Source organism: Rattus norvegicus, chromosome 6 (assembly GCF_021556685.1).
Source record: "Rattus norvegicus strain SHRSP/BbbUtx chromosome 6, alternate assembly SHRSP_T2T, whole genome shotgun sequence".
In the NCBI taxonomy this organism is placed as follows: domain Eukaryota; kingdom Metazoa; phylum Chordata; class Mammalia; order Rodentia; family Muridae; genus Rattus; species Rattus norvegicus.
In genome coordinates, this window is record NC_141539.1 from 95,168,304 (window position 1) to 95,195,000 (window position 26,697).

Consider the following 26,697-nt stretch of genomic DNA (forward strand, 5'->3'; position numbering starts at 1 on the left):
ATCTGCCTTAGCATCCACATAGAGGCGTGCGTCTTAGTATTAAAACAGCCATAGGCAACTCTTGGACACTGGGTGCCTCTCTGCCTGGGCCAGTGGTTCCAAATAGTTTTAGTTGGCACACACAAGGATTTGGACAGAGGGCTCAGCCCTCCTTTTCACCAACTTGCTTTTTTCATATGGTAATTTTGCCAGGCTTTGGGATAAGGCCTCACTCTGTCCCCCATTCTCTTGTTTCAATTTGACTCTACTGTAGAATTGCATCCTTCAGACCCTATTCAGAGCAAAAAGAGGCAATCCATGGTAACCGGTGGGACAGAGATGAGGAGATTTGCTCTTGGCATGCTAAGTGTGAGGTGACCGTAGTCCATTCAGATGAAGGTTCCAGGGGACTGCAGATACTGAAGTCAGTGCAAATCCTGGATTGATAGCTAGACATGAGCTCAACCATAAAATCTGAAATCTTGATCATTTGAAATACAGTTAAATGAATAATCCAAGGTACTTGAGAGACTGAGGCTGAGGGATCACAAGTTCATGGTCAACCTGGGCAACTTAGTGATACTCTTGTCTCAAAATAAAATATGAAAGACGCTGAGGACATAGCTCAATAGTAGAACATGGGCTAAGCATGTGAGAAGCCATTGGTTCCATTCCCAGAAGCAAGTTCAAATAATCATGATCTATTTTAGGTACACATACTAGTACATGTCCATCTTGGGTCTACAGAGAATGGTCAAATATGGTGCCTTTAAATAAAGAGCTTGTTAAAGCCAACCTGAAGTTCTGTGTTCATGCACGTTTCAACATTCTATCTTTCTTGTTCCTCAAACTGGAAAGTGGGGAACACTTTATTTAAACACCATTCCATGTTTTAGCCCCAGCCAATATAGGCTGACTTCCATAGTGGCAGAAAATGGCCAGATACACCAGCAGCTTGTAAACACAATACTTCCTCCCCACTGATAACATGCTGAAAGCTCTTTATGGTATTTCCTTGCTACAGCTTGGCTAGATGATTGATGATCAATAAAACCTATAGCAGCTGCTTGCTAGAAGCCCCGGGGATTTGTCTCTGCCACAGAAGACTTATTAGGTTGGATGGAAGTCTAATTTTACATCTGACTTTATGTGATGAAGGCTCCTGGGCTAACATTTCACAGGTGTGAGAGGGAGGATGGTTGGGCATAAGCTATGTACGTGGCTTTATAGGCGTGGTGACTCATTCTGTCCTGGCAATGGCATAAATACCGGTAAGCAATGGATGATGTGGGTGTGTGGTACAGTCAGCTGTTGGTCATTTGCTGTGGTGGAAAGAAATCACAGACCATCCGGAAAGGAAGATTAGGATAGAGTGTGTTATGGAGTCCTGGTCAGCTTTGCACCCGAGCCTGCTCTTTAGCCTGTATTATTTGACCTGCCAGGGTTTTACTCAGTCTGCAGTCAGAGCCTGCCATGGCGACCTGTTTTAGGTAACCACCTATGCCCATTTCTGCTGGATGCTTTGTTCAGAGGACAGATGATGTCTTGTAGTGATATACATGGCAGCTCACAAGCTGCTGTACAAAATACCTCAGACAGGGTAATTCAGGAGGAACAGAAATTGATTTGGCTCACAGTTTTGGAAGATCAGAACTGCATCTGTTGAGGGCCACCTGCAGTAGCATGACACAGAATGTGTGTCTTGGGTGACAGAAAGTGAGAGAGAAGCCAGACTCCTCCTCTCGGCAGGACTCCACACTCTCAGGAACTGGTCCAGCATTCTTTCACAATGCCATCAATCCCTTCTGGAAGCAGAGCCCTCTGACCTGACTAGGCCCGAAAGCTCCCACCTCTCATCTGTGCTGCAACTGAGGAATAAACGTCTATACTCGGACTTTGGAAGATGGCCTCAGACCACAGCAGGAAGTTTATGAATCATGGTTTTATTTGACGGAGCTTTAATGTGTCCCTGAACCATGACTGTTCACGAGCGGGACTACCCATGGCTCCTTCATCATGTGGCACTGAATGGGGTGGTCATGGAAAGTTGGGGAGCAGTAAGAGGCTCTGAACACAGGATGATTAGATGCACATAATGGATCTGAGGTGTTTGTAAGGCGTGACTTCCCTGTAGAACATTCAAGTTTGGCACCGTGTGAGTGGTCAAGTCCGGCAAACTACCCTGAGATGCCTCAGATTTGTGGTTCTCATAAGTTGTATATTGCAGTGTCTGTTGTGTACCTACAAAGTTTTCTGTTCTTATAGAAGCATGATGGTTTAATCTCTGAAAAGAAAAAAAGACTTGGAAAATATTTTCCCACTACATTCACGAGAATGCAAATATCTAATTAGTACTCTTGGATTAGAGTATCTAGTATCAAAAGTTGACATTTGAGTTTCATTAAAAAATTTTTCGTTAAAAGTGAAAGACTTGGAGCAGGACAGAATTTCCAGCACATTCTGAAATGTCGCTGAATGGACTCCTGAACGGACTGTGGCCAAGCTAACAGGTCACCCAGCTCTGGCAGGGAGGCAGGCTGGACCCCTCAGGACCTAATCTTGGCTGTAGCTTGCAGGATGCTCAACAAATCCATCTCTCCTTTTCCCTTGTCATGTTTTTTCCTCGTGTAACGGATTTTGTCACAGGGAAACTTAGGAGAAAAATGACTTTTAATCCCTCAACAACATTTATACTTGAGAAATAAAGGACCCCAGCTGCTCATTAAGGCACCGGATTTAGGAGACCATAGCGTTGTGCTTTAGAGGGCACTATACCTGCTTATCGGAAGGTATAGCTAAACAGCCATCAGTGCGAGGGCTGTGTGATCAGATGACCTAGGTTCACTTGGTGTGATTTTATAACATCCCTGCATTCTCTTAATAGGAAGTTAGGTAGATTATAAAAGCTAAAAAACAAAACACCCAAAATACCAAATTGCAAATGGTATTTGGCTCACTGACTTGTGTATCGTAAATATTCAGAACATTTGAACAGAGTGTTAAATACAAGTTTTAAATTTTGATGATCACTGGCAGGCTAATCTATAAACTTAAAATGCTGGGATTGTGTTAGTAGTAGTTAATCTTCCTCTCGCCAATTTTTTTCCTTCATTAAGTAAATCTTTACCTAACATTCACTAAGTACAAAATATGGGTGGGGACAAGGATAAAATCAGAAAAAGGAATCCAGTGTAAGCCACTCACATAACAGTTACTTAATGGAGGATGTTTGTCTTTAGAACGCTGATCTGGGAATGCTGGGGAGAAGCACGAACTGAAGGGAGGGCTGGAGAGATCACGGGATCAGAGCAGCAAAGCCAAGGACATGGACATAGCGTGTCTGCTTCAAACACCCAGGAGGTAAAGCCATGATGTTTCTAAAGTCATTAAGAAGAAAGGGGGAGATTTTTCAAGACCAAAAACACTGAAGAATTTTCTTACCTTTTTAGCTTAAAAATCATAGCAAAATTAAGAGAATTCTCTATCTCTATTTTCTTACTGTTTGTTTTTAGAGTTCTGCAGTTAGAGCCGTCTGGAGTTGTAGAGACTGAAGGTGCAGGGATACCTTTGCAGGGATGGTGAAGCATCCTGTTCTGGGTGACAGCACGGGCAGGGGGCAAGAGCCAGTTCATTCAAGATGTATTTAGTTGGGGATGTCAAAGTCTTGCCTAAGAAGTGGGGGAAAATAAACCCAATGGGTAGGAAGATAGCTGGAAGGTTAGAAGGTCAGATGGGGTGGGGAGGAGGAAACTTAAGTGGCTCACCAGACTGTGACTAGGCCAATGTGTTTCAATTTCATCCAGAAGGGTGAAAGATGGGCCAAACAAAAATACTGTGCTCATGTCCCTGAGGCAACTGCAGAAGAAAAGGAAGACCACCTGACAGCAACTACAAGTTGGCTTGAGCAGCTGTGATAAGAGAGAGAGAGAGAGAGAGAGAGAGAGAGAGAGAGAGTGTGTGTGTGTGTGTGTGTGTGTGTGTGTACGTACGTGTGCTCGCGTGCATGCGTGCGTGTGAGTGTAGATACCCTTGGAGGTCAAAAGACAGCATCAGACTCCCCTAGAGCAGTGGTTCTCAAACCTTCCTAATGTTGTGACCCTTTAATACAATTCCTTATGGTTTATGATTGTGATAATAAATAAAATTATTTTGTTACTACTTCATAACTATAATTGTGATGCTATATGAATTATGCAATCAGATTATGTAAATATCTGATACACCGAATATTTGATATGTGACCTCTGTGGGGTTTGAGACCCACAGGCTGAGAACCACTGCCCTAGCGCCAGGCAACTGTGAGCTTCTGGGTCTAAGTGCTGAGAATTGAAGTTAGGTTCTCTGGAGGAGCAGTATACACACTCTTAACCACGGAGTCATCTCTGTAGCCCTCTCCCTTTTCAATACTGCCCCTTTTCAAGTCAAAAGCATTTTCAAAATAATATTTATACTTAATACAGTTTAATGAGAAACTCAGTTAAACTTACTCTTGGCATTAAGTACATAAAGCCTAACATCAGTCAGAGAAGATGTGTTAATTTTCATTATATGGCCTTAGACTTCTGATGCCTGTGATCATTTTAAAGAATTACAGTATTTACAATAGTAAAGAAGACAGTGTGCACCCAGATCCTTATATATAAACATTACAAAATTGGGTAGTTCTTTACCTCTGACTCTTGGTATTTAAATGGTAACAAATTTAACTCAACATTTACTTAAGAACATAAGATGTACAAAGGGGGCTTGGGGTATTCTATTCTGCATAGACAAACTAACAAAACAAAACCAACCAAATGGACAAAAGCCTGAACAATTACTATTACCTTTAACCAAGTTTTCGGCTAATCACTCGTAACAATGTTTCCTAAACATTTCAGCTGCTCAAAAGAAAATGTTTCCAAAAATTGAGTAAGTTTAAAAATGCTGGTCTTGCAGGTTTGTGGCTGACACATGCTATTCCCTCTTCTCTTCCTATCCTATTCTGAGGGATATAGACCAAGACTCTCAGTAGATGTCCCAAGCTCTGTATCATGCCAAGCCCCACATACACAATGTGTTTTTATGCACATGTACACCTGAGGTAAAATTTAGTTTCTAAATTAGAAGGAGATTAATGACAGTTGTAGAAGATGGTAGTTATAACAATATATAATGAACGTGATATGTATAGGGTTTCTTTCTCTCTCAAAATATATTGTATTTGTGGTTCTTGCGATGGCGTGTGCTATACCTAGATGAGGTTCTACACTGAGGTGGATGATGTGGGCTCTGGGACATAATGTGGAGCTACTTAAACCCAAGTACTGCCATCCTGCCGCAGTGCACCTGATAATGGGCCAACCCGCCAACCGAGGCTGTGCGGTGAATACTTTGGAGAAAGGTGAACCACGTCCTGAGTGGGACAGACCAGAATGGTACGAGAGTTCATCACGCCACCCAGAATGGCAAGCAACTTAAAACTCAGAAATTGTTTACGTTTGGAAATTTCCATTGGATACTTTTGAACTCTGTTTGACTTCAATAATTGAAACCACAGAGAGTAAAAGTGTGGGCTAAAGAAGGTCACCATATGGAATTATGATATGGCAAAATACAATGGGAACTGTCAGGAGTGTTCAGAATGGAGAGTTCCAAACACTTACCTATGGAAAGTTACTGAGAATATAGTGTAAGAAATTCTGACCTTGAGTGCAGGTCAGTGGGGCTGGAGAGGTGACTCAAGAGGTGGGAGCACCTGCTGCTTCAGCACAGATCTAGGGCTCAATTCCCAGCTCTATATTTGATGGCTTACAGCTGCCTCTAACTCCTGCTCCAGGGGATCTAGCACACTATTCTGGCCTCTATGGGACATTAACATGCTTGTATGCAACACACTTGGGTGGATGTGCATACATACACAAATAAAATAACAAACATTCTGGATTTTTATTATGCATAACATTATGCACAACAAGAGGCTTGTTGCCTTTGAAAACAATGTTTATAACTGGCAGAAATTTGATTACTGATCCAGTATGTGCAGGAGATGGTCCTTTAAGAAAGCAGCATCAGGACACATGGATATTTAGCATTCTTTTAAATACAGCTTCCCTTGGAGTTGTTTGCTAACAACTTCACAATGAAAAAGTCAGAGAAATCAACTAACAGGAACAGGTAGATTTAATGTCAATTTTGCTTTGCCAAACCAACACTGTCTTGGTATTTGTTTACAGCGTCAGAACGCAGCCTTGTAAATAGACTGTTCCAGAGACCATATCTGGAATCAAAAACAATTAGAATCCTCAGTGCAAATGGCCCAGTGTTTTAAAAATCATACACATTTGTAACTTGTGATTTCTCAGCTTGAAAGTGGCAGGCAAAACATCACAAAGAGCTAAGGAGAAAAATGTGACACTGACGAGTTAAGGAGGTTTGGAGATTGTTAGCACAGCATCGCTTGGTCCATGCTGACCAGCACAGTGAACTCTGGCTTGCCAGGTTCATCTCCGCCACAAGGCAGATTTTGTCGTACTTTCTGTGAAATCTTCCTACATCACCTAAGCTGGCTCCTGTTTGTTATAACCAGAAGTCTCTGAAAAAATTGATCTTAAAATGATATTATCCGCAACAATTGTGCTATTTCATGTCTTAGTTTCACATGAATGGCTCTTTTCCTTCCCTGGATGCCCAGGTTACAGGCTGAGTATCTCAAATTTGTAAATCTAAAATCTGAATATGCCTCAAAAGCCAAACTGGTTTTGAGTTGTGCATGACACCAGAAATGACAAATTCCTGGCTACCTCAGATGAGTCTCTAGTGCAGTGCTGGTAATTCAAAAATCTGGATAAAATGACCCACAGGCTATTTAAATAAAATGCACATGAAACGAGCAACTTTCAGGTTTAAATGTGGGTCCTGTCCTAAGATATGTTACTATACTTAGCAAATATTTCAAAACCCCCAAAATCTGAAACATTTCAAGTATTTCAGAGAAGAGGTAAATTGAAAGCCCGCAGTGTCACACAAATGACACCTACATAGGTGAGAAATGTGCTGATAGACAGAATTGCATGTGCACATCATTTCTAACTACCAAACAACAGATAATAGGGCAGTTAACTCTTACTTTACACAAGTCAAAATTAATAACATAAACATTTACCACATATTTTCAAATACTTTTGAAAGTATCATTGAAGTTCTTTGCATCCTTGTGGGTGTCAGAGAGAGGCAAGTCTTGCTTAGTCCTGAGAGTAAGTAGCCTGTTAGTTGTGGAGCCTGAAGCCCCTGTCCTCTAGCTTCTTCACTGTGGTTTATTCTTAAAATTTTCTAAACTTTATTGCCACAGACTTGTAAGTAAAGAAAAAAATACAACACAACACACACACACACACACACACACACACACACACACAGAGAGAGAGAGAGAGAGAGAAAGAGAGAGAGAGAGAAAGCGTCTCACATGGTGGTTCACACCTTTCACCCTAGCACCTGGGAGGGAGAGAGAGGATGATCTCTGGTGTTCCAGGACAGCTTGGTCTACATAGTGAGTTCTAAGACAGTCAGAGCTACACAGTGAAACCCTGTCTCAAAATAATAATAATAATAATAATAATAATAATAATAATAATAATAATGATAATAATAATACATACGTACGTACATACCAAAATCAACCAGACCCCCAAAGTCATTAAAACTTAAAGAACTTCTCTACTGTTAGAATGGACACTTGAAACAGAAACTGTGGGATTTCACATTAAACTTTACAGTTTTGGTTTTGAATATATCTTATAAGCTTATCTACTGCCCAAACCAAAATATCCATGATAGAAGTAGAAGTAGAAAAAAACAGAATGCAGGTAACCAGGTAATGGTCACAAGTCATGAAAGGGGATACAAAATTCTTTGTGCCTCAATTCAAGAAGGACAATTCTCTCCTCAGGAACAGTGTCCTAAGACCTGTAAGAATGTTTATATCACACACACAATGTTCTTCATAGACTTCAAGTAAAGTACTAGAAAGGGGAAAGGCACAAATGTAAGCTACTAAGCCCAGTGACCACAAGAACATACATTGTAATACACTGTCACATATAGCTAACAGAACATTACTTTAGAGACATCATCTAAAGAGCTATCATTTTACATACAACTGCTACAGCTAAGCAGACTTTTTTCCAGCATAGTTTAGAAGTAAAAGTATAACCAACTGACAGCTTATTTTATTTTTTTTTCTTTTTTTTCGGAGCTGGGGACCGAACCCAGGGCCTTGCGCTTCCTAGGCAAGCGCTCTACCACTGAGCTAAATCCCCAGCCCGACAGCTTATTTTAAAATGATTACATTGTAAATCTTAATTTTAAAACAGAGGGAACTTGGTTGGAGGTTGGAGTAGGAGAATCAGGAGTTCAAAGTCATCTTTGGCAACATAGCCTGGGCTACATAAGTCTCAATCTCAAAACACCAAAGTTAATTAATTTAAAAGCAAAGTCATTTGAAAGACCATTCTAGATCAGATCAGGACGAATAGCACATGTTTAGGGTAAAAAGGGAAGGAAAACATTTGCTTGGTAGCACAAACATGGAAGAAGGCTTTATGAAACATTTACTGATCCAGTGATTGGTAAACCATCAAGAGTTTAGGACTATGGTGACTCTTGAGAAGTGCTAAAAATTACAAAGTGATGCCTGGCAGTGGTGGTGCACTCCCTTAATCCCAGCACTCAAGAGACAGAGGCAAGCAGATTTCTGTAAGTTTAAGGCAAGCCTCATCTACAAAGTAAGGTCCAGGACAACCAGGCCGTTTATATAGAGAAACCACGTCTCAAAAACCAAACCAAACAACAAAAATTTACAAAGTGAGTAGTTCCAAATGTCTGCAAACCCCTTTTGTGTTACAAGGTTTTCTATCTGCCTGACTTGGAAAAAAGGAATAGCATATGTGTTAATATAGTATAAAGACTGCTACCAGATATTTGGTTTGGATTATTATTTCATGTATTTTTATGGATTTTTGAAAGTCATAAGTATCTAAAAATTAATTTGGTAAACTGATGATAAATTTTAACCACTATTAAAGCTACTTGAAAACAATTTTGCCTTGCATGTGCAAGCTAATGACCTCTGCCTCATGGATATTTATTCGCGGGATTTTCTTTAAAAGTAGAAATGGTTACTATCACAGAATATGAATGAAACCATTCACAACTGAATGCCCAGACTCTGAGAGAAGGAGGTATAGTTTTCTGCTCTCCTGTGTCTTGAAGGTCATAGCCATTCTGGCCCAGGAGCATTTTCAGAGACAGAAGTCCTAGGACGGAGTCTAGCTGGGACAACACAGCTGCACCATGTTATTTTGTTACAAAAACTGAAATTAAGGGATAATGCTAAGTGCTGTTCTAACTCTGTCATTCTCCACCCAGCTTTCCCAGGCCATTTGGTCACTCTGATATTGACTGGACATATTGAAACTGATTTATTTTTGTGGCAAAATGTGCCAAAATCCAGACGTGGTCTTCTAGCCATTTTATTCCATTTCTCATGTTTTTTTTTAAAGCAGATATAAAATTTTCAACTCTAATCTCTATCCACAATATCCATTATCAGGCTTCACAAACAGCTTGACATTTCAACTGTACACGGGGCTTGGCAGGGATTTGAAGGCTCCTTTTGGTCTTTATGGCTAGAGTATGGGCTTTTCTTCATGAACATGTTGTGGTTCCTACCAATCCCAATTAGCATGTAGCACTAAGGTCTTTGTCCAGGCAGGGCGACTATTTTCTTAGATACTTTGTACAGAAACATGCCTGAGAACTATTTTTTTCCAATTTTCAAAATTAAATGTTATTTTAAAAAGCACAATTGGAGAGATGGGCATGGTAGCACATGCCATAAATCCCTTGTCACCTGGGAGACGGGGAAAGAGCTGAGGACGTCCCCCAGTGATTGCTGAAAATGCTGGCAATGAAAATGGCTGTCCCAATCTTAACTGCAGAGAGGGCATCTCTCAGTTAGCGTCTCTAGAGTCCAAGGAATGCTGGCAAACTAGCAGGGACACAGCTGAGGGTTGCAACACCATTTCATTACCTTATTCTTGGGCAGACAACCCTGTGGTATAAGGACAATTTCTCCTTTGACAACACTGGACAGAACCTCCCAACCCCTCCCCAGTAAACGGAATACTTGAAAAGTAAAGTGGACTTAAAGCACATCTCTGCAAAGTGGTCTCCTTCCTTCTAAGCAACACAGACATGTTATTAAAAAGAGCGCATTCCTCACAAAGCTTACCTTCCTGTTTTGTATGTGTTAGGGGGAAAGAGCAATACATAAGTACAAGGCCAGCATAATTGACATGTGGCACGTTACCATGGTGATACATACTACTGAGAAAAACAAAACAGGGAGCAAAGGGTTGTCTGAAGCAGGGGGTCATCACAGCCTCCATCTGGGCTTAACTCAGATCTGAACACAGTCAGTGAGGTAAGAGAGGGTCGCTCTGTCTAGGCACTGGGGAAGAGAATTTCAGGAGAGAAACACCCAAATGTAAAGGCTTAGGTGTTGACTGAGGAACAGCAAGAAACACAGAAGCAGAGAGTCAGGGCTAATCAGCAGAAGGGGACTAGAGGAACATGTCAAGTAGGCTTTGCTAGAATGTTCTAAGGATGGTCTGAGAATCACAAGAAGCCATCAGAGTAGAGGAGTTCCATGACAGCATGTCAAAAGCAACCCAAAAGATAATTCTGCTAACAGGTGTCTCAAAGTTTACGTGCAGCTACTGAAAGGGAAAAGGTTTGACCCCTGGTGGAATAAGGGTTTGGGGAAAGGACGGTTTTAGTTCGCTACCGCTCAGAAAACTCTACTCCTTCTGCTCCAGCCTTAGGTCCCCCTCCTCCTAAGGATGCCTTAGGACCACAGGAGTTCTGGGAACCCGGACCTGATTCTCTTCCAGCTGGAGCCAGGTCTAGCTCAGTGCAGACTCATCAGTATTCTGTCCACGGACCACCCCCACTGTGCATCAGGGCTTCTGTCTCCCTGTCTGAGACAATCCCCTGAGGTCTATCCGCCCCCACCGCCCCCACCTGCCCTAGTCTCCTAGGCCCTCAGCCTACCCCATACCAGCGCATGCCCGGAGGCCTCTGCCACCCGCGCGCTTCCGCCAAGCCAAATAGGCTTTGCCCTACGGCGGCGGTGACCATAGATAGGCTGAAGACTGAAGAGGGGGCGGCCTGACCCAGCTCACAGGCAGAATGCCTGGGGAGGGAGACCCATGCTAAGGCATTCCTGCAACAGCTCTCTGGAGACATTCAACTTCCCTGCGTCGCCTCAAATGTCCCCAGAGCCTCCTGCAATGCACCACAACGCAAGGCAGACGCCGAAGGCACTTGCACGGCGCCCCCACTGGGATGCGCTGTCACCCTAAGAGGGAACCAGTGCTGCAAATCAGGAGGACCCAGGACGCGGGGAGTCAGGGGTGGGTTGCATAGGACTCACCTTGTGCAATTTCCACATAGCCCCCAAAGCCTTGACTTCGTGGCTGGAGTGTTTGCCCTCCTCCAAGCACTGGTAGCACACCGGCATCTTGCATTGCACACAGTACATGCTGTGGTTCTCCAGCTCGTGGTCTGTGCAGGTGGAGACCTTGCGCGGGCTCAGCCGTCGGCTTACGCGACCCTGGGCCGGGGGCACCAGACGGTGTTTGGCTAGGGGACCCCTCGGTGGGTGGCAGCGTAGACGGCAAGGGTCGCAGTAGAAGACATCGCACTGTTCGCACATGACCGTGGCTTCCTTGGGCGCCTTCTCACAGAGCTGGCACTTGAGGGCCGCGGCTTTGCTCTGTTGGTAGCGGTCGATGACCCCTTCCAGGACGCGGTTCTTGGGGAAGCCGCGGAGCCCCCGGTCATCCAGAATGAGGCTGCGGTGGCACTGGGGGCAGGTAATGCAGGAGTTGCGGGGCACAGGGGCCAAAGCCGGTGACAGGTGGGTGGGCGGTGGCGGCATAGCAGGGGGGAAAACACGGACGCCGTTGGGCGACTTCTGGCACGGGGTAGTGGGGGCGCTGGCGAAACCTCCGTAGGAGCCATAGCCGCTGTCCGCCTCGCTGTAAAGGCTCATCTTGTCCAGGTCCAGATAGTCATAGTCAGAAACCCCAGAGCCCGAGGCCCGGCGGCTCTGGGGGGACTCGGACTCCGGGGTCTGCACCAGGATGTTGCGGGCGCAAGCCTGGCATAAATTGTGAGAGCAGGGCAGGATGATGGGCTCCCGATAGAAGGAGCCACACACGGGGCATTTTAACTCTTCTTCCATCTCTTCCATGGGGACCTGGCTGGAAGCGAGGCAGCAGAGGCTGCGGCAAAGGGGGCCTGACCTGGCGAAGCAGTCGATGGGCCTGTGGTGTCCAGCACCTTGGCCAGCGGCGGCGGTGGTGGCGCCTTTCCGCGTCGCCTAGGCGCCGACTCCCCAGGACGCGCTCTCTCTGTGAGCCGTGGAGCGTCCGCGCTGCGCGCCAGCCCGGGCCCGCCCCCTTCCCGCTGCTAGCCCCGCCCCGCCAGGGAGCCGAGGCTCATCGGACGGCGGCCGTGAGAGCTGCGTTCTCATTGGCTTCCCGCCCTGTCCGTCTCCCCTTCTCTGCAGGCCGCAGGGGGCTCAGTGAGTCGGAGCTGGAGCAGCCGCTTGGCTTGCTGAAGCTGGCGCGGGATTTTGGGAGGGGGCTGGAGCAAGGGCCGAGAAGGAGAAGTGGGGCGGGATGATTCATCCCTTTCCACCCCCACCCCCCACACGCTTCCTTCTGAGCTCGAGTGCAGTCACCCGGGAGCAGGGGGCGTGAGAACCCCTCCCAATCGTGAGTGGGCTGCTGTTGCCTGTCGCCGGCGCTTGGGGCTTGCCTTCCAGCTCTAGTCTGCGCGCCGACCCACCCCTTCTCCTTCCGCTGCTGGCATCAAGCTGGCACCTCCCCCGTGCCTTCCTGGGGGCTTTTGGGCTTTTCTCCAGCACTCAGAAGCAGCTGGAGCGCCCGCATCCATCGTGTTTGGGGGAGATGGTTGTGTGTCATGGCTGCAGTGCCCCCTTCTTGCGCTCCCCCCCCCCTCCCCGGTAGCTTTTTCCCTACTCCGAGGCAAAGGCTCAGTATTCCTCCGAAAGCTGTACCACCATCGCTACATGTTTTAAATGTGTGGAGGCCCCTTGGAGTGAAGGTACCTAGGTTCTTCTCACCCTCCCAGCCTCTCGAAGCTCATCCCTCAGCATCTGGCTGGGTTTTAGAGAGGCCCCAGGAACATTAGTTGAGTTGAAGCAGGCAGAGTTTGTGTGTTTCTGAGTGCTATTGTTTGGAAACTAGCTATGTGAACGAATTGCTATGGCATTGCAGATTCCAATGTTTGATTCCAAACGATATTATCCAATGTCACATGCCCTTAGCATCTACCATAAATTCCAGAATAGGGGGCGGGGTGTTATTTTTGCTTCTGTGAGGTAATGAAGGAATCTAATGATAGCCCTTGTATTCTAACCGATTTCTCTTTTCCCCAAATCGTGCTAGAGATAATGGATCCTGCCCCTTGCCTGCATAACCCTTAAATGAGGACGACGATAGAATCTTTGAATCAGCCTGTTACTCAATGGGTAGAATCTTTGAATCCAGTGACATTCCAAGGAAGTAATTTATCTTGGGGGCACACATAGTTAATTTTCTGAGTGATTCATAAAACAAGTGACAAAAATGGTTTTCAAGTCCCGTGGGATCTTCCAAATTTTCAACTTCCAGTAGATAACGATTATTCATAGCTTCATTTATAATTTAAAAGCACTTTTTTTGTCCAGGGAAAAGAAGTACTTTCTATAATCTTTGATTTTTGGAGAAATAGTACAAATAAATTGGATTATCTCGCAAATATATTTTTTAGCACAATGACTACAGTAGTTGATCATTGGTTGTGTGGGAGGAAGAATTCACATTGTTATTTAAAACTATGTTAGTCACAAATCCTACAGGGTTTATTTCTAACCCATATTTTAATTAGTTGAGACCAGAGCTGCTAAGGTATATGCAATCTGTTTACAGGCAAAGAGTTTCTTCAGATTTGATTGGGGGCATTATCTATATTAGTGCAGGATACAAAGACTACATTAGTCCAAAGACACTTTGCTCATGCTAAGTGATTGATTCTTAAGAAATTGGTGGAGAGGGTCATCCACCCTTGCATGTTACAATACTTTCATGCATTTTGCATTCGCTTGTGCAAGTCAGGGAAACCTTGGCTGGCAAAGTAAGGAGCTGTCATTCTTCTGGAGTCTGGGCTTTGCCTACCACGGTATACCATGAAGGAGGTCTGGGGATTAACTAGGGTATGCCGTGTAAGAGGTCCAGTCATTAGCAGACAGGCTACCCTTGGTTCACAGCAAAGGGTGGGTGGTCTGAGGGACTGTCCAATGGTAGGATTCAGTGTCAGGTACAAATACCCTCAATACGATGCAGACTTACGGAACAGTTGATCAATTAGGAAATAGCTTAAGATGAGTTAGCGTTGGGTGTGTTTGGTCAGGAACTAGCACATCAGTCACTCCTAGAGAGCTCTCCAAATGGCTGCCTTTTGACTCTTCCAGACATCATGACTTGAGTCAGTCCCCGTAATTAGAACAGTTATTCCCGTTTTTCAGATTAATGAACTGACTTTCACGATCCAGTACTGGTGAGGCTAGTATTAGAACCCAAGAACGGGAAGGTTGTAGTTCCTTTTCTTCATTCACCAAGTAAATACTGAGTCCAGATTTTGTCAGGTCCCCACATAACAAAACCTGAAATATTCAACTTTTGCTATCCCACTTAGCTTCTCCGAGAGTTTACCATTTTTAAAATTAATTTCTCTATTTTTGTTAGGCCTTTGAAGATGTCCTCTTGTGTTGTACTACTTGACCATGATGTACTTTAAAGCCCACCACCCCGGGTTATCTTTAAAGGGGAATTTAAGAAATCTGAATGCGATTGGTGACATTGTAGAATGTCAGCCCGCCGGGAGATTGTTTTCTGTTCCAGCTGGTGGTTGACCGTGCCCTGGAGTGTGGGATTGCTGGTCCTGTAGTTTCATCATCCCTGGTAATGACTGCAGCTGTTCTCGTTTGTGTAAATACCGGATACGATCCCATGAAACTTACCATTCGCCCGAACGATGTTCTTCAGCAATGAGGAGAGCAAATTGGAGGAGCACTGGCAACTTTTCCACTCTTAAAGGAAAGATGAATGTTTTCTAATGAAAACTACAATTGCTTTTGTATTTCTTAAACTGTAATGCTTGGTGGCTAATTCTGTATTCTCTCTGAGTTAAAGAACAAACACAAGGAAGGAGGTATTTTCTGGTATCCCTCCCTGTTCTCATTTAGAGCCATTTGTCTTCAGATTTGTGGGTGTGGGGAGGAGGGGGTGGTTCTTCAGCACCATGTCCACCTCTGTGCAGTCATGCTTCCCACCGTGATGATAATGGACTAAACTTCCGTACCTGTGTGCCAGCCGCAGTGAAATGCTGTCCTTTCTAAGAGTCACCATGGTCATGGCCTCTTCTGCCAATAGAAACCTTAACTAAGACAGGACCCCAAAGTGGAATTAGAACAATAGCTGCTAGTGCCCAGTTTCTGGATGAGCTCAAACCAGCTTCAGGGCCTTCTTCACTTAGGAGCCGTGCTCAGAATACTCGATGATAGGGGTACTTAAGCCCAGATTCATATTTATGCATGTTACACATCTAGTTATAGCAGGCTGAATTCTGGGTAAAATGGGCTTCTAAGAAAAAAGCATACCCCCCTTTCCTGGAAGTGCTTACCCAAGGAGAGGCACAAGGAGAAGAGACTGAAAGTCTCCCCTCTGCCAAGGATGAGTCATCGTTGCTCAGTTCAGCTCATGGCCTTTTCTTTTTCTAAAGAGTGTATTCTTGCTTCCTTGCCTGCTCCAATTAATCTTTTGAAATTTGGATCCACTGTTTCCCCTCTGAATTCTTCTCTTTCAGGAGTATGAGGGTCGAGTACTACTGACATAGAGACCAGAGAAAAATAGGTGTTATGCACCTTGGATTAGGAGAGTGCCCATCAATATTGTTAACTGAGACAAGTAGTTTGCATTGGAATTGTTTTACTTTTGTGTTGCTGGAACAAGAATACCTGAGAACAACTTAACAGGGAGAAATTATGTCTTTTTCTCACCTCACCGCTTCAGAGGCTTTGGTCTACCCTGGGTAAAAAATGTAGCAGAAAAGAGCTCTTACATTATGGCCGACAAGAAGCAAAAAGAGAGATAGGAAGGGACCAAGGACAAGATACCCTCAAGGACCTACCTGTGGCTTGCTTCCTCCAGGTAGGTCAAACTTCTGAAATGCCCAAAGCATCACTGACAATGCCCACCCTCCAGTTTTAATACATGTGCTTAAGTGGGGTATTTCATATTCAAACTATGACAGAAATCTATGCAGGATACCAAAAGGTTTTGGTAGACTTGACGATGATGTCCCTCTTTAAACTCTCCATATTTGCATATATCTTTAAATGGTTATGTAACTCTGTAGGAACTTATTAAAACATTTGCACAAAGTTGTAAATTATGACCACCTGAAGTTCCCAGGAGGGGTGGGTAGAAGCCATTCCAAATACCCATTTCCGTTTCCCTAGAAACTAGCCTGAGATAACCAGACACGAGACAAGGCTCATACAGTAGTAAAGGGAGAAGATTGGAGGAAACGGGTAGGAGAAAGCCAGGAGCATGGGTCTTGGAAGAGCTAAGTAGGCACACTGGGTCTCGGGGCTTGTGTAGTTCCAGCCCCTGTTAGGCATGACATTAATTTGGTTTCTCTACTAAATACTCATGGGCCTCTTGTTATCTGTACAATAAACTTTACTCTCTTGATTAGCTTAAGTTTTCCTTTCTTCTTTGTAATCAAAATTCCAAAGTAAAGTTAATCAGTCATACTTTAGCTGTTTACATCTCTACATCCCATGGAGGCAGGTGCTCTTGGTACCCTGCCTGGTTTGTCTTAGCATGAACTCTTTCATGAAAGACTATCACAAAACCTCTGTGAGCCTTTGAGGACTTTTTTCTAGCCAGAAAAGCACACTCAGTCCACATACTGGGCAAGCTGAGGCTTCGGGGAGGGAATACTCTTAGAAATAATATGTGGGGTCAAGGAGAGAGCTCAGTTTTTAAAGTGCCTTCTGTGTAAGGATGAGGGCATGAGTTTGGGTCCCCAGAACTGCCATAAAAGGCAAGCACATTGGTATGTGTCTGTAACTCCAACATAGCAGAGGGCAGAGACAGGTAGGTGCCTCGAGCCCATCAGCCAGCCAGCACCTCTCAACCGATGAGCTCCAGGATCAGTGAGAGACCTTGTCTCAAAAATCGAAATGGAAAGTGATTAAAAAAGATACCTCAGGCATGTTCACACTTACAGACGTTTACCCAAACATATTTATAACCATGAATAATATCCCCCCTCCCCCACAGAGAGAGAAAGAGAGACAGAGACAGAGAGACAGAGAGAGAATAGTCCAAACAAAGTTGCTGTGGTGGTTTGAATAAAAATGGTCCCCATAGACTCATGCATTTGGCCCATAGGGAGTGGCACTCATGGGGGCATGGCCTTGTTGGAGTAGGTGTGGCCTTGTGAGAGGAAGTGAATCACTCTGGTTGTGGGCTCTAAAGCCTCATATATGCTTAAGCTTTGCCCAGTGTGGCACACAGTGTCCTTCTGTCTCCTTCTGTTGCCTGCTGATAAGGTTGACCAACTCTCAGCTCCCCAGCACACTGCCAGACTCCCCCGCATGAGGATAAGGGCCTGAACTTCTGAAACTGTAAGCCAGCCCCAATTAAATGTTTTTCTTTATTAGAGTTCCTTTGGTCACGGTATCTCTTCTCAGCAATGAAACCCAAAATACCACAGTTGTTAAGTAGGCGAGTGTCTTCCTCATGATGGCTAAAACCTTGCAGTGGAGTGAGGAAGCTGCCCAGGGTGGTGGTTCACCCGTAACTCAATACCTTCCAAACTTTCCTTACTTCCTTTGCTTAGTGGTGCTCTTTTTCAGTAACCCTAAATAAAATACTTGGATTTAAATTTGTTTCTCAGGGCATGCTTCTTGGAAAAGCCTAATCAAGATAAAGAGTGAGTGAGTTGGGGAGAGAGCAGGTGCGTGTTGAAAAGGGAACTTGGAGTCGTCTGGGGATGCGGAGCAAAAGGAAGTCTCAGTTACTGCTGACGGGGACGCAAAATACAGCGTTTTGCAGAATTTAGCAGTTTCCTACAAGGTAAAACCAAGTTTTACTACATAACCCAGCAATTCTACTTCTTGGTGTTTACGTACATTTGTTGAAACCTTATGCCAACATACTGTTTTTGTCTGATAGGGTTTTTAGAGTAAAAACCATGAACTGAGCAGATTATAAACAACAGAAACTTATCCTGCACAGTTGTGGGGGTGGGGAAGTTTAGTGTCAGTGTGCTAATGTGTTTAGTGTTCAGTGAGGGTTTGCTTTTTGGTATCATAAATGACATTTAGCAGTGTTCTGCGGTAGAAGGGTCAAAGAGATTCTCTGGGGTCTCCCAAGAGGTTGCAGGTCCCATTCATGAAGACAGAGCCTCCCAGGGGCTCCCATTCCTAATGCTATAACTCTGGGGTATAGGATTTCAGTATATGAAATTTGGAGGACACAAACACTGGATTGTTATATATTTACAACTGCTCTATTTATAATCTCCAGTACTTACCCTCCAGTAAGCAAAAGAACAGGCAGGCATTCTGTGATACATCCAGAAAACAAAGTAGTGTGATGTGAACACTCAGATCACTTGAAGAGCCATATACATATACATATACATACATACATATACATACACATACACACACACACACACACACACACACACACACACACACATATATATATATGATCACAAAGCTTCTGTGGTCTTCGTTCTTCCCTTTATCAGTTGCTTGATTACTTTAAGACTCAGTTTGTCCTGCTGTAAGCTGAAGACACTTGTCGGGGTTATGGTTTGGATAGGAAATGCCCTCAAAAGCTCATGTGTTCAGTGTTAGTCCCCAGTGCAATGTGCTGTAGTGATTGGAGCATGAAGGCTCTTAACTTCATGAATGGGTTAATCCACCAACAGAATCAAGGTTGAGTGGAGGCAGCTGGTGGGAATGTAGGAGTTATAGCCTCCTTGAAGGTCACTGGATATGTTCTGTGTTCTGGATATGGCTTATCCCCTGTCTGTCTGTCTCTCCTTTTCCCTCTTCCCCTCCTTCCCTCCCTCCCTCCCTCCTTTCCTCTCTTCTCTGCTTCTTGTCTGCCACAAGATGAGCTGGGTGACTGAACTATATTGCCCCTGCTTTGACCATCAGCCCAGGAACAATGGAGCCAGTGGACTGAAGCCTCAGAGACTGAGAAACCTTTCCTCTTTGAACTTGATTTCTTTTAGGAATTTGTCAAAGAGATGCAAAATTGACCAACACAATAATTTGGTTTCAGATTCTTAGACTTGTTAGGAAAAAGGGATTTTGGTGTCAGTATTAGTCAAGGCTCTCCAGAGGGGGGGAAAAACAATAGGATGTAAACACACACACACACACACACACACACACACACACACACACACTTTTTTTTTTTATTCCTTTCTTTTTTTCGGAGCTGGGGACCGAACCCAGGGCCTTGTGCTTGCTGGGCAAGCGCTCTACCACTGAGCTAAATCCCCAACCCCCCCCCCACACACTTTAAATGTTAATTTTAAAAAATAGTTCAGGGGTTGGGGATTTAGCTCAGTGGTAGAGCGCTTGCCTAGGAAGTGCAAGGCCCTGGGTTCAGTACCCAGCTCTGAAAAAAAGAACCAAAAAAAAAAAAAATAGTTCAGCTTATGTTAAAATAGTAACAAATTGGCTCACATCCAAGGTGTTGAGAACCCAGTAGCTGCTCAGGCCATGAGGCTGGGCACTTCAGTAGTCCCAACCTGGTGCTGAGAATCTGAAAGATTCCCAGAGAGCCATTGGTCCTCAGTCAAATATCGAAATCTAGAAATGCTGCTTCTGATATCACTGAAGCAGCAACAGGATGGGTCAACTCAGAGACGAGAACAAAGGCCAGTGTGCAAACGGCAGATGGTCTTCCTTTTGCTGCAATTTAACAGCAACGACAACAAATCTGGGCTTTTGCCAGAAGCTACCAACTACACTCAGGTGTGTCTTCCCACAGACGTTCAGACTATCAGAACAGTTCTTCAGGGGACATTCCCATCCGAGTGATTCTAAATTATGTCAGGATAAGTCTAGGACTGTCATTATTACCAGGACACTGACGATGAACTTGGGGACACCACTGAACCACTATAATATTTCCCTCTTCCAAATGTGGCCACACCAAGTAAGTAATCTTTCTCCATTCTTCACGATTATCCGTGTGTTTAATTTGGCCTATTAAGAGTGAATGGCTGGACCTGGGATTTTAGAGCTAGCTGGGTTCAGGCTTTGACCCTAACAACGCCTGGATGCTGAGATAGTTCCTTGAACTCCAAAGCTTCTACCAGTCTCTCATTTTAGGACATATTTTGGGGAGAAAGAGGAAGATCTGCCTGGGGGTCTTCAGGGAGAGAGTTTCCCCTGCTTGCTGGGACTAGGAGAGACTCGGTGGTGCACTTAGTCCTACAAACATCTCACACATGCACCTGTGCTAAATTAGGCTAGAGATACTTTAAGTGACATTTACGCAGGATAAAATAGAGCAGAGGCTCATTCGGGAAAGGAGAATTAAATAAATATAATTTTATTTTATTTGTTGTGCAGAAAATTTCTGCTTCAGTCTTACAGCAATTGTAAGGTGATGGCAGGCTAAGTTTGATCACTTAGGCAGAGAAGCATGCTCTTGTGCTGCACCTCACTTCTCACTAATACTTTGTTTATGGATCACATTTGGTTCTCCTTATCCTAGTGAGTAAGCAGCTTTAGAGGAATGGGGGCTCCCAGATGTGATGTAAAGGCTAAAAAGACACAGGCTTAGGTCACTCGCAGGGCCAGCCAAATCAATTTTGCAAGACAACATTTTGTACCCCATGTTTCCCTTTCCACCTCTAGAAATTGATGGAGAAACACTGATTCCCTACAGGAGTGAGCTTGTTGCTCGTACTTTTGCTACCCTGGCTAAGCTCCTGGAACGGACTGCGCTACCCACACCCACCCAGCTTTCCTTGAATTCACGGACAAAAGACAGACACACACAGTTGTTCAATTTCAATTTGCCTTTTGACAGAGTTGCTGGAAGCTACTATCTCCCACCTGGAGAATCGTGCCCTTATCGCTCTTCTCATCTCAGCCCCTCCTGTCCGCCCTAAACTTTACGCACTCAGTTACATTTAGTTCATCTGCCTGTAGGGGCAGCCTGGGTTTCAAGATCTGACATGACTGGTCAACTTTTCTTCATCAGAAGCATGGCAAACACCTCTCCTCTCTCCTTGTGTCTCTCTGCTTGCCTTCAGGGATTTGGAAGTCCCACATACCCCTTCCGCCCAGCAGTTGGCCCATGGCTTCTTTACTGATAGATCAAGAACCAACTGGGGAACAGGACCTTAGCATCAGACCCACACCTACATGAGTTTATGTCCGTCTGCTTCCACTGTGGCCTAGAAACTCCAGAGAGTTCATGGTCCCTTCCCTGGAATCTGACGTATTCAGTTTTTTGTTAAGTATTACAATAAATGACAATTTTCAAATAACATGATAGGCATTTTCTCTCCCTTGGTGATGCAGATATAGGCCAGGTTAGACCAGATTAAAAGTAGATAAAGGCAAGTTTATTAGGAGGAAGCTTTTATGGGGTGAGGTGGGGGGTTCACCAATCTCACAGGTTGAGGTCAGCAAAGTCACAAATCCGGGCAACAAGGGGGGTTTATAGTGTTTAGGTATGGATCTGGGATGTTGTCTATACATGGTCAAAAACTGAGTCCCTGAGCAGGCACTCTTGGGTGGGTTGTGTAAACTCAGAGACAAGGAATGATGACATGTTAACCGGGAGTTTTCTCCAAGCAGATGGGGGAGTTTCCTCTGTGTGGGAGGGATTTGGGGAAGGAGGCCATACAGGGTTCCCACTTGTACTGGGGATGAGCAGGGGTTCCAGCCTAACAGTACGGTCTAGGAATAAGCTTAATTTAAAGTTCCTTGTATTATAGTGAAAACCTATCATCCTTACTAAACAGATCAGGCCTCATCTCACTTTGAAGTGTGTCTGTTCTGGCAAATGCTGTCTATGGAGTTTTCCAACAAATGGTGGATGAACTTTTGCTTAGCTGGGCAATTTCTACTAACGAAAGCAGTCGTTTTCATTGATGTTATTGCTAGAATAAAAACCTTTCCCTTCCAACTGATACTTCCCAATCATCTCCATTCCCCTATTCAAGCATCCCCCACAACCCCACTGAAGCACCCTCATCACCAGCTGCAGGAGCTCAGAGCCCCATCTTAGATAAGAACCCATCTGTGAGTCAGTGTCTCACAGTTGCTCACCTCAGCCACAGCGTGGCATCCTCTTCAGCTCTGGATCTGCTGACGTGTATTTATTTACCTGTTGGAGTTGCTGCTTCGGGTTACATTTTAGCCTCTGATTTACTCCTTTAGTATTCTCAGGTACATGTGTGCTAGGCTAGTCATAACTGTAGTCTCTGGGGTGTTGGTGCGTGCCCTCCATGTACAGATAGCTTGTGAGAATGTATGACTTCATCACACCCTGCGACAGATAACACAAGTCACAGAATATCACACCCTCAGGTGTTAATTCAAATCCCTCTGGGAACCTAGATAACAATTGAGAATTGCATAACTTCCGGCTTCTTGATTAGCATAGACTCTGTGGGGGTGGGCAAATGGTTTTATGCGTAAGAGAATTTGCTGTTTAAGCATGGTGACTTAAATTCAAGTCTCTGTCACCCTCTTAAAAGCCAAGGTTGGACCCAAGGCAGTTATCTTAGAGCCGTGGAAGGTGGAGGCAGGACAGATAGGTGAAGCTAACTCCTCGCTGGCCAGCCTCCTGATTCAGCGGGAGAGCCTGTCTCAAGGCAGATGGTAACAGAGGAGAACCCCAATATCCCCTCTGTTTTCTTTACACAAGTGCACAGATGCACACACCCATACAACATGTGTTCCTATAAACCCTCACATTCAACACAAAAAACACAAATTTGAAAAGCAAGCATTTTTAAACTAAGGAAAAAATAATGAAATAAAATTCAACTCAACAACAGTCATTAAACCTAGATGCCTATGTATTACATATAAGAGGAAATATTTGGCTGCCTGGTCATTTCCCTTCTGTATGAATTAGACCCCACCCCCAATCCCCAGTAATTTCCTGAAGGAAAACCCTGATGGTGAACTTGATGGAGAAAATTAGAAGTTTTGCTTCCACCAAAGGTGAAACTGGAGAGAGAACCCTACAGGCGCTAGGAGGCCAGCGTCTCCTAGTTGGCTTTTACTGATATGATCAAACTTCTATAAATGAAGAAATACAGAGCCATCTTCTCTCCTGGCTTCTGGGCCTCATCCTTTCCGGCTTCTTTCCCCAGTCCTGTCTGTGTTGTTGCTCTGTGACTAACAGGTTCCTCTGCTGTTAGACCTTACCCTCTCAACAAGGTCCATGGCCAATTCTAAATGAAAACAACATAAACAAAGTAGTAAGTGGATTGTCATTTAAAGGTAAGCTATTAATGGTGTAGGCCTTTTGGGTAGAGATAGGAGTCTAGACATTGTTAGCGGGTGTGTGTAGCAGCACTGCCTAAGAATTCACAGAGAGGTCAACCACACTAATGACTTTCCCTGGTAACAATTCTCATTAGAGCTACTTCCTCCAAAGGAGTGTCTCAGGAAGGCAGAGCATGTCCTCCTGAGAGCCAAAGCCAGTGAGAGAGTCAGTCAGGAGCTTCCCTTACCATTGTTCACCCAGGGCTGAATCCTCACTACTTTCTCTTCTCGTGCTACTGCTATGTGCCCATGGGTGCACACTGCTAAATTTGCTATTTGTTCAGAGGAAAACTTAATTCCCAATTTGCTTTTGGACACCAAGCTTGATCTTAATAACCCTGCCTGACAGTTTGTTAAAAGCTTTCTGAATCAGGCAGGGCTAATGGGTTTCTGTTTGCATGCCAACTCCCAATGATTGATTGGTCGTGGATGTCTAGCATAGGGTCTGGGATCAGACAAAGTTTTAAAATTCTGGAGCCGGCTCTTGGTAGTTTTGTTAACATGGACGAGTTTCTTGTCCCCACCTAAACCTCAGTTTCCCCATTTGGAAGGATACTGGTGGTATTCACTTGCTCTAGAAAGTGTACCAAATGAGAAATGTACCACAGGTGCATAACACAGAACTTAGGAACACAGTTTACACCAACTGAATGCAGCCCTGGTTAGAGGGAAGTGGTGGAGAAGTCCTGATGTTGTTCTCCTATTGTTCACATATAAGGCTCTGCCCACCTCATCCTGAGGACTTTAGTGTGTCTCCCTGTGTGGTGACAAGCATGACTCAGGCAAGACAATCTCCTCATCTGCCCCAACTCTGTTCCTTCACTTGTGAAATGGGGCTAAGATAGTGTCTCCCTCATGGATGGATGTAGAAATATAAAACAGTATTGCCAGACAAGCTCAGCCCTGTAAGCTCCCTAAAGGAGCTCCCCAGGAAGTGTGGAAGGCTGGGGCGAGGAGTAGGGGAGGGACAGTACACTCACTTAGAAAGGCTTTTTCCTGTCAGCAGCTGTCACTCATCCCTATGGAACAAATGGCAGCAGGGACAAACTGGCACATCCTGCTGCTCCTCCACGAGGTGCGGTAGTGGGTGGCATGGTGGCTTCATTCATAAGCCCACCTCCACCACCTCTCTTCCACCTGTCAAAACTGCAGGGGCTGCTTAGCACCTCATGGAAATTCTAATCTGCAATAAAGTCATCAATAAATACATCTGCCCGTGCATGCAGGCGGCAGGACACATTTGAGAATTCAAAATCCTAGGTAGAGGAGGGTATGAACGCCGTCAGCTTGTCCTGTCACCAGGCGTGATATCTGAACACTGTTGTCATCACAGAGCTGTTTGGTATCTGCCAAGCTTAGATTTTCCTCTCAAGTGTGAAGTAGACTGTTCAAGAGAAGAAAACTTCATCAAGCCCCAGATAGGAGGAAAAAGCCCTGTCCTTGACTTTGTAAAGTGGAAGTTTTGGTCTCTGTATGTTAGCATACAGGCCTGTGCTTTGTGGCCCTAAGGGACTTTCTTGTTCCTCCTCAAACCCCTTTGGCTTTCATTGCCTTCCTCTCCCTCCTCACATCCCTGCTATGTAACAGTGACAAGGAACGGCCTGCTGTGTTTGTCACACTCTGCACAGTCACTGATGAATTAAGTCACTGCTCAGTAGATGAACACAAGCCTGCCTGATGACAGAGACAGACACCTACAGGATGCTTCCTCTGAGTGTGCACAGGGCTGGCTTTGCTGCCTATAGTCACAGCAAGTTGGATTGTTCTAGTAGGGAAATGGTGCTCTAATTGTGTTTCCTACATCTGCGGCAAATAAAAACTGTCAGATGTAAGTTGTAAGTTACACACAGGGAATAATTCTAGTTCAGGAAATTAAGTTAGAAGAATCTTGGTGAATATAAATGTTCTTCCGGTGAGCTTTGTTGAGATTTGAGCCAGGCATATACATAAAATCTTACTACTCAGAGGGCTGAGCTGAGGGGATTGTACCTGTGGTCAGCCTGGGCTATGCGGTGAGTTCAAAACAAGCCTGTACTACATAGTAACACTCTGCCAGAAGTTTCACTCGGAAGAGGGAGAAGAAGGAGGGAAGGGAAAGGAAGGAGAAGAGGATAATGATAATAATAATAATAATAATAATAATAATAATAATAATAATAATAATTGATGATCATTGACTTCGAAGTTAGACTCATATAGGACTAAATTATGACTCTATATGTGGTTGTGGCTTCTGAATTGGAGAGTGAAGTACAGAGCTTTACTCATAGAATGCATTTAGCTCACAGAAAATGGAGTTTAGAGTTCCCTCCTTTTGAATTGCCTCTTTAACAGATATGGAAGGATGCATCTCTCAGCAAGTCAGAGAATCAGAACAAATGAGTTTAATTTTATTAAAAAGAAACAGTAGTGTCTTGCCATGTCATGCCCAGACAAGTTGGGAGAGAGAAGGAGAGAGAGAGAGAGAGAGAGAGAGAGAGAGAGAGAGAGAGCGCTTTAGGAACTACTGAAGCAAAAATACAGGTTTTAGAGGCCTGCCCACAGCTCGAGCCACTACCACATGCAAATATGAGGTGGAGAGATGGGGGAGAAAGAGGAGGTGAACAGTTTGAGCACTCTGAAGAGAGGTGGAACTGGAGAGGAGGGTAGAGAGGAATAGCCTGCTGTGAGTAGCCCTCCCTGCCACTCCAGCAGTAGCAGGGATCTGTGTTGATACCCATGGTTGAAAGTACCACCAAAGGTCACGCTGATGTCCCCAGTCTAGGCTGTCACCTGGAACCATGTTGATATCCAAGGACTGTACAGAGCTGGCCCTGCCCCTTGCTAGCTGTGGCGTTTGGGAGGGCTGGCCCCAACCCTTGCCAGCCTCACAGACAAAGCATTTTGGAGAGCAGTCCCTGCACCTTGCCTGGGCAGCACAGGAGAGCTGGCCCTGCAGGCAGGAATCAGGGTAAACCTTGAGTTCAGGCTCCTCCCCTTCGCATGTTGTG

At 44.7% G+C, this 26,697-nt stretch overlaps 1 protein-coding gene and 1 long non-coding RNA gene across 26 annotated transcripts in view; one reads left to right on the top strand and one right to left on the bottom strand.

Annotated features, from left to right (window-relative positions):
- Nucleotides 1–12,436, bottom strand: part of Trim9 (tripartite motif-containing 9) — a 99,713-nt gene extending 87,277 nt beyond the window's left edge. For 16 of the 24 annotated variants that reach the window (XM_087552171.1, XM_087552169.1, XM_087552162.1 and 13 more), the window contains exon 1: nucleotides 11,453–12,436. In XM_087552171.1, the coding sequence (XP_087408297.1) occupies nucleotides 11,453–12,274 (822 nt within the window). In that variant the 5' untranslated portion in view covers nucleotides 12,275–12,436. 24 annotated transcript variants of the gene reach the window in all.
- A 2,126-nt stretch (nucleotides 12,437–14,562) lies between these two features.
- The window catches only part of LOC102549102 (uncharacterized), a 30,506-nt gene continuing 18,371 nt past the window's right edge, over nucleotides 14,563–26,697 (top strand). The window contains exons 1-5 of one of the 2 annotated variants that reach the window (XR_015622433.1): nucleotides 14,835–15,050; nucleotides 16,161–16,298; nucleotides 18,058–18,236; nucleotides 20,178–20,345; nucleotides 21,053–21,692. This is a non-coding gene — a long non-coding RNA (uncharacterized LOC102549102). Of the gene's footprint in view, nucleotides 15,051–16,160; nucleotides 16,299–18,057; nucleotides 18,237–20,177; nucleotides 20,346–21,052; nucleotides 21,693–26,697 lie in introns of those variants that run through there. The other variant, XR_015622432.1, reaches the window with a different exon arrangement.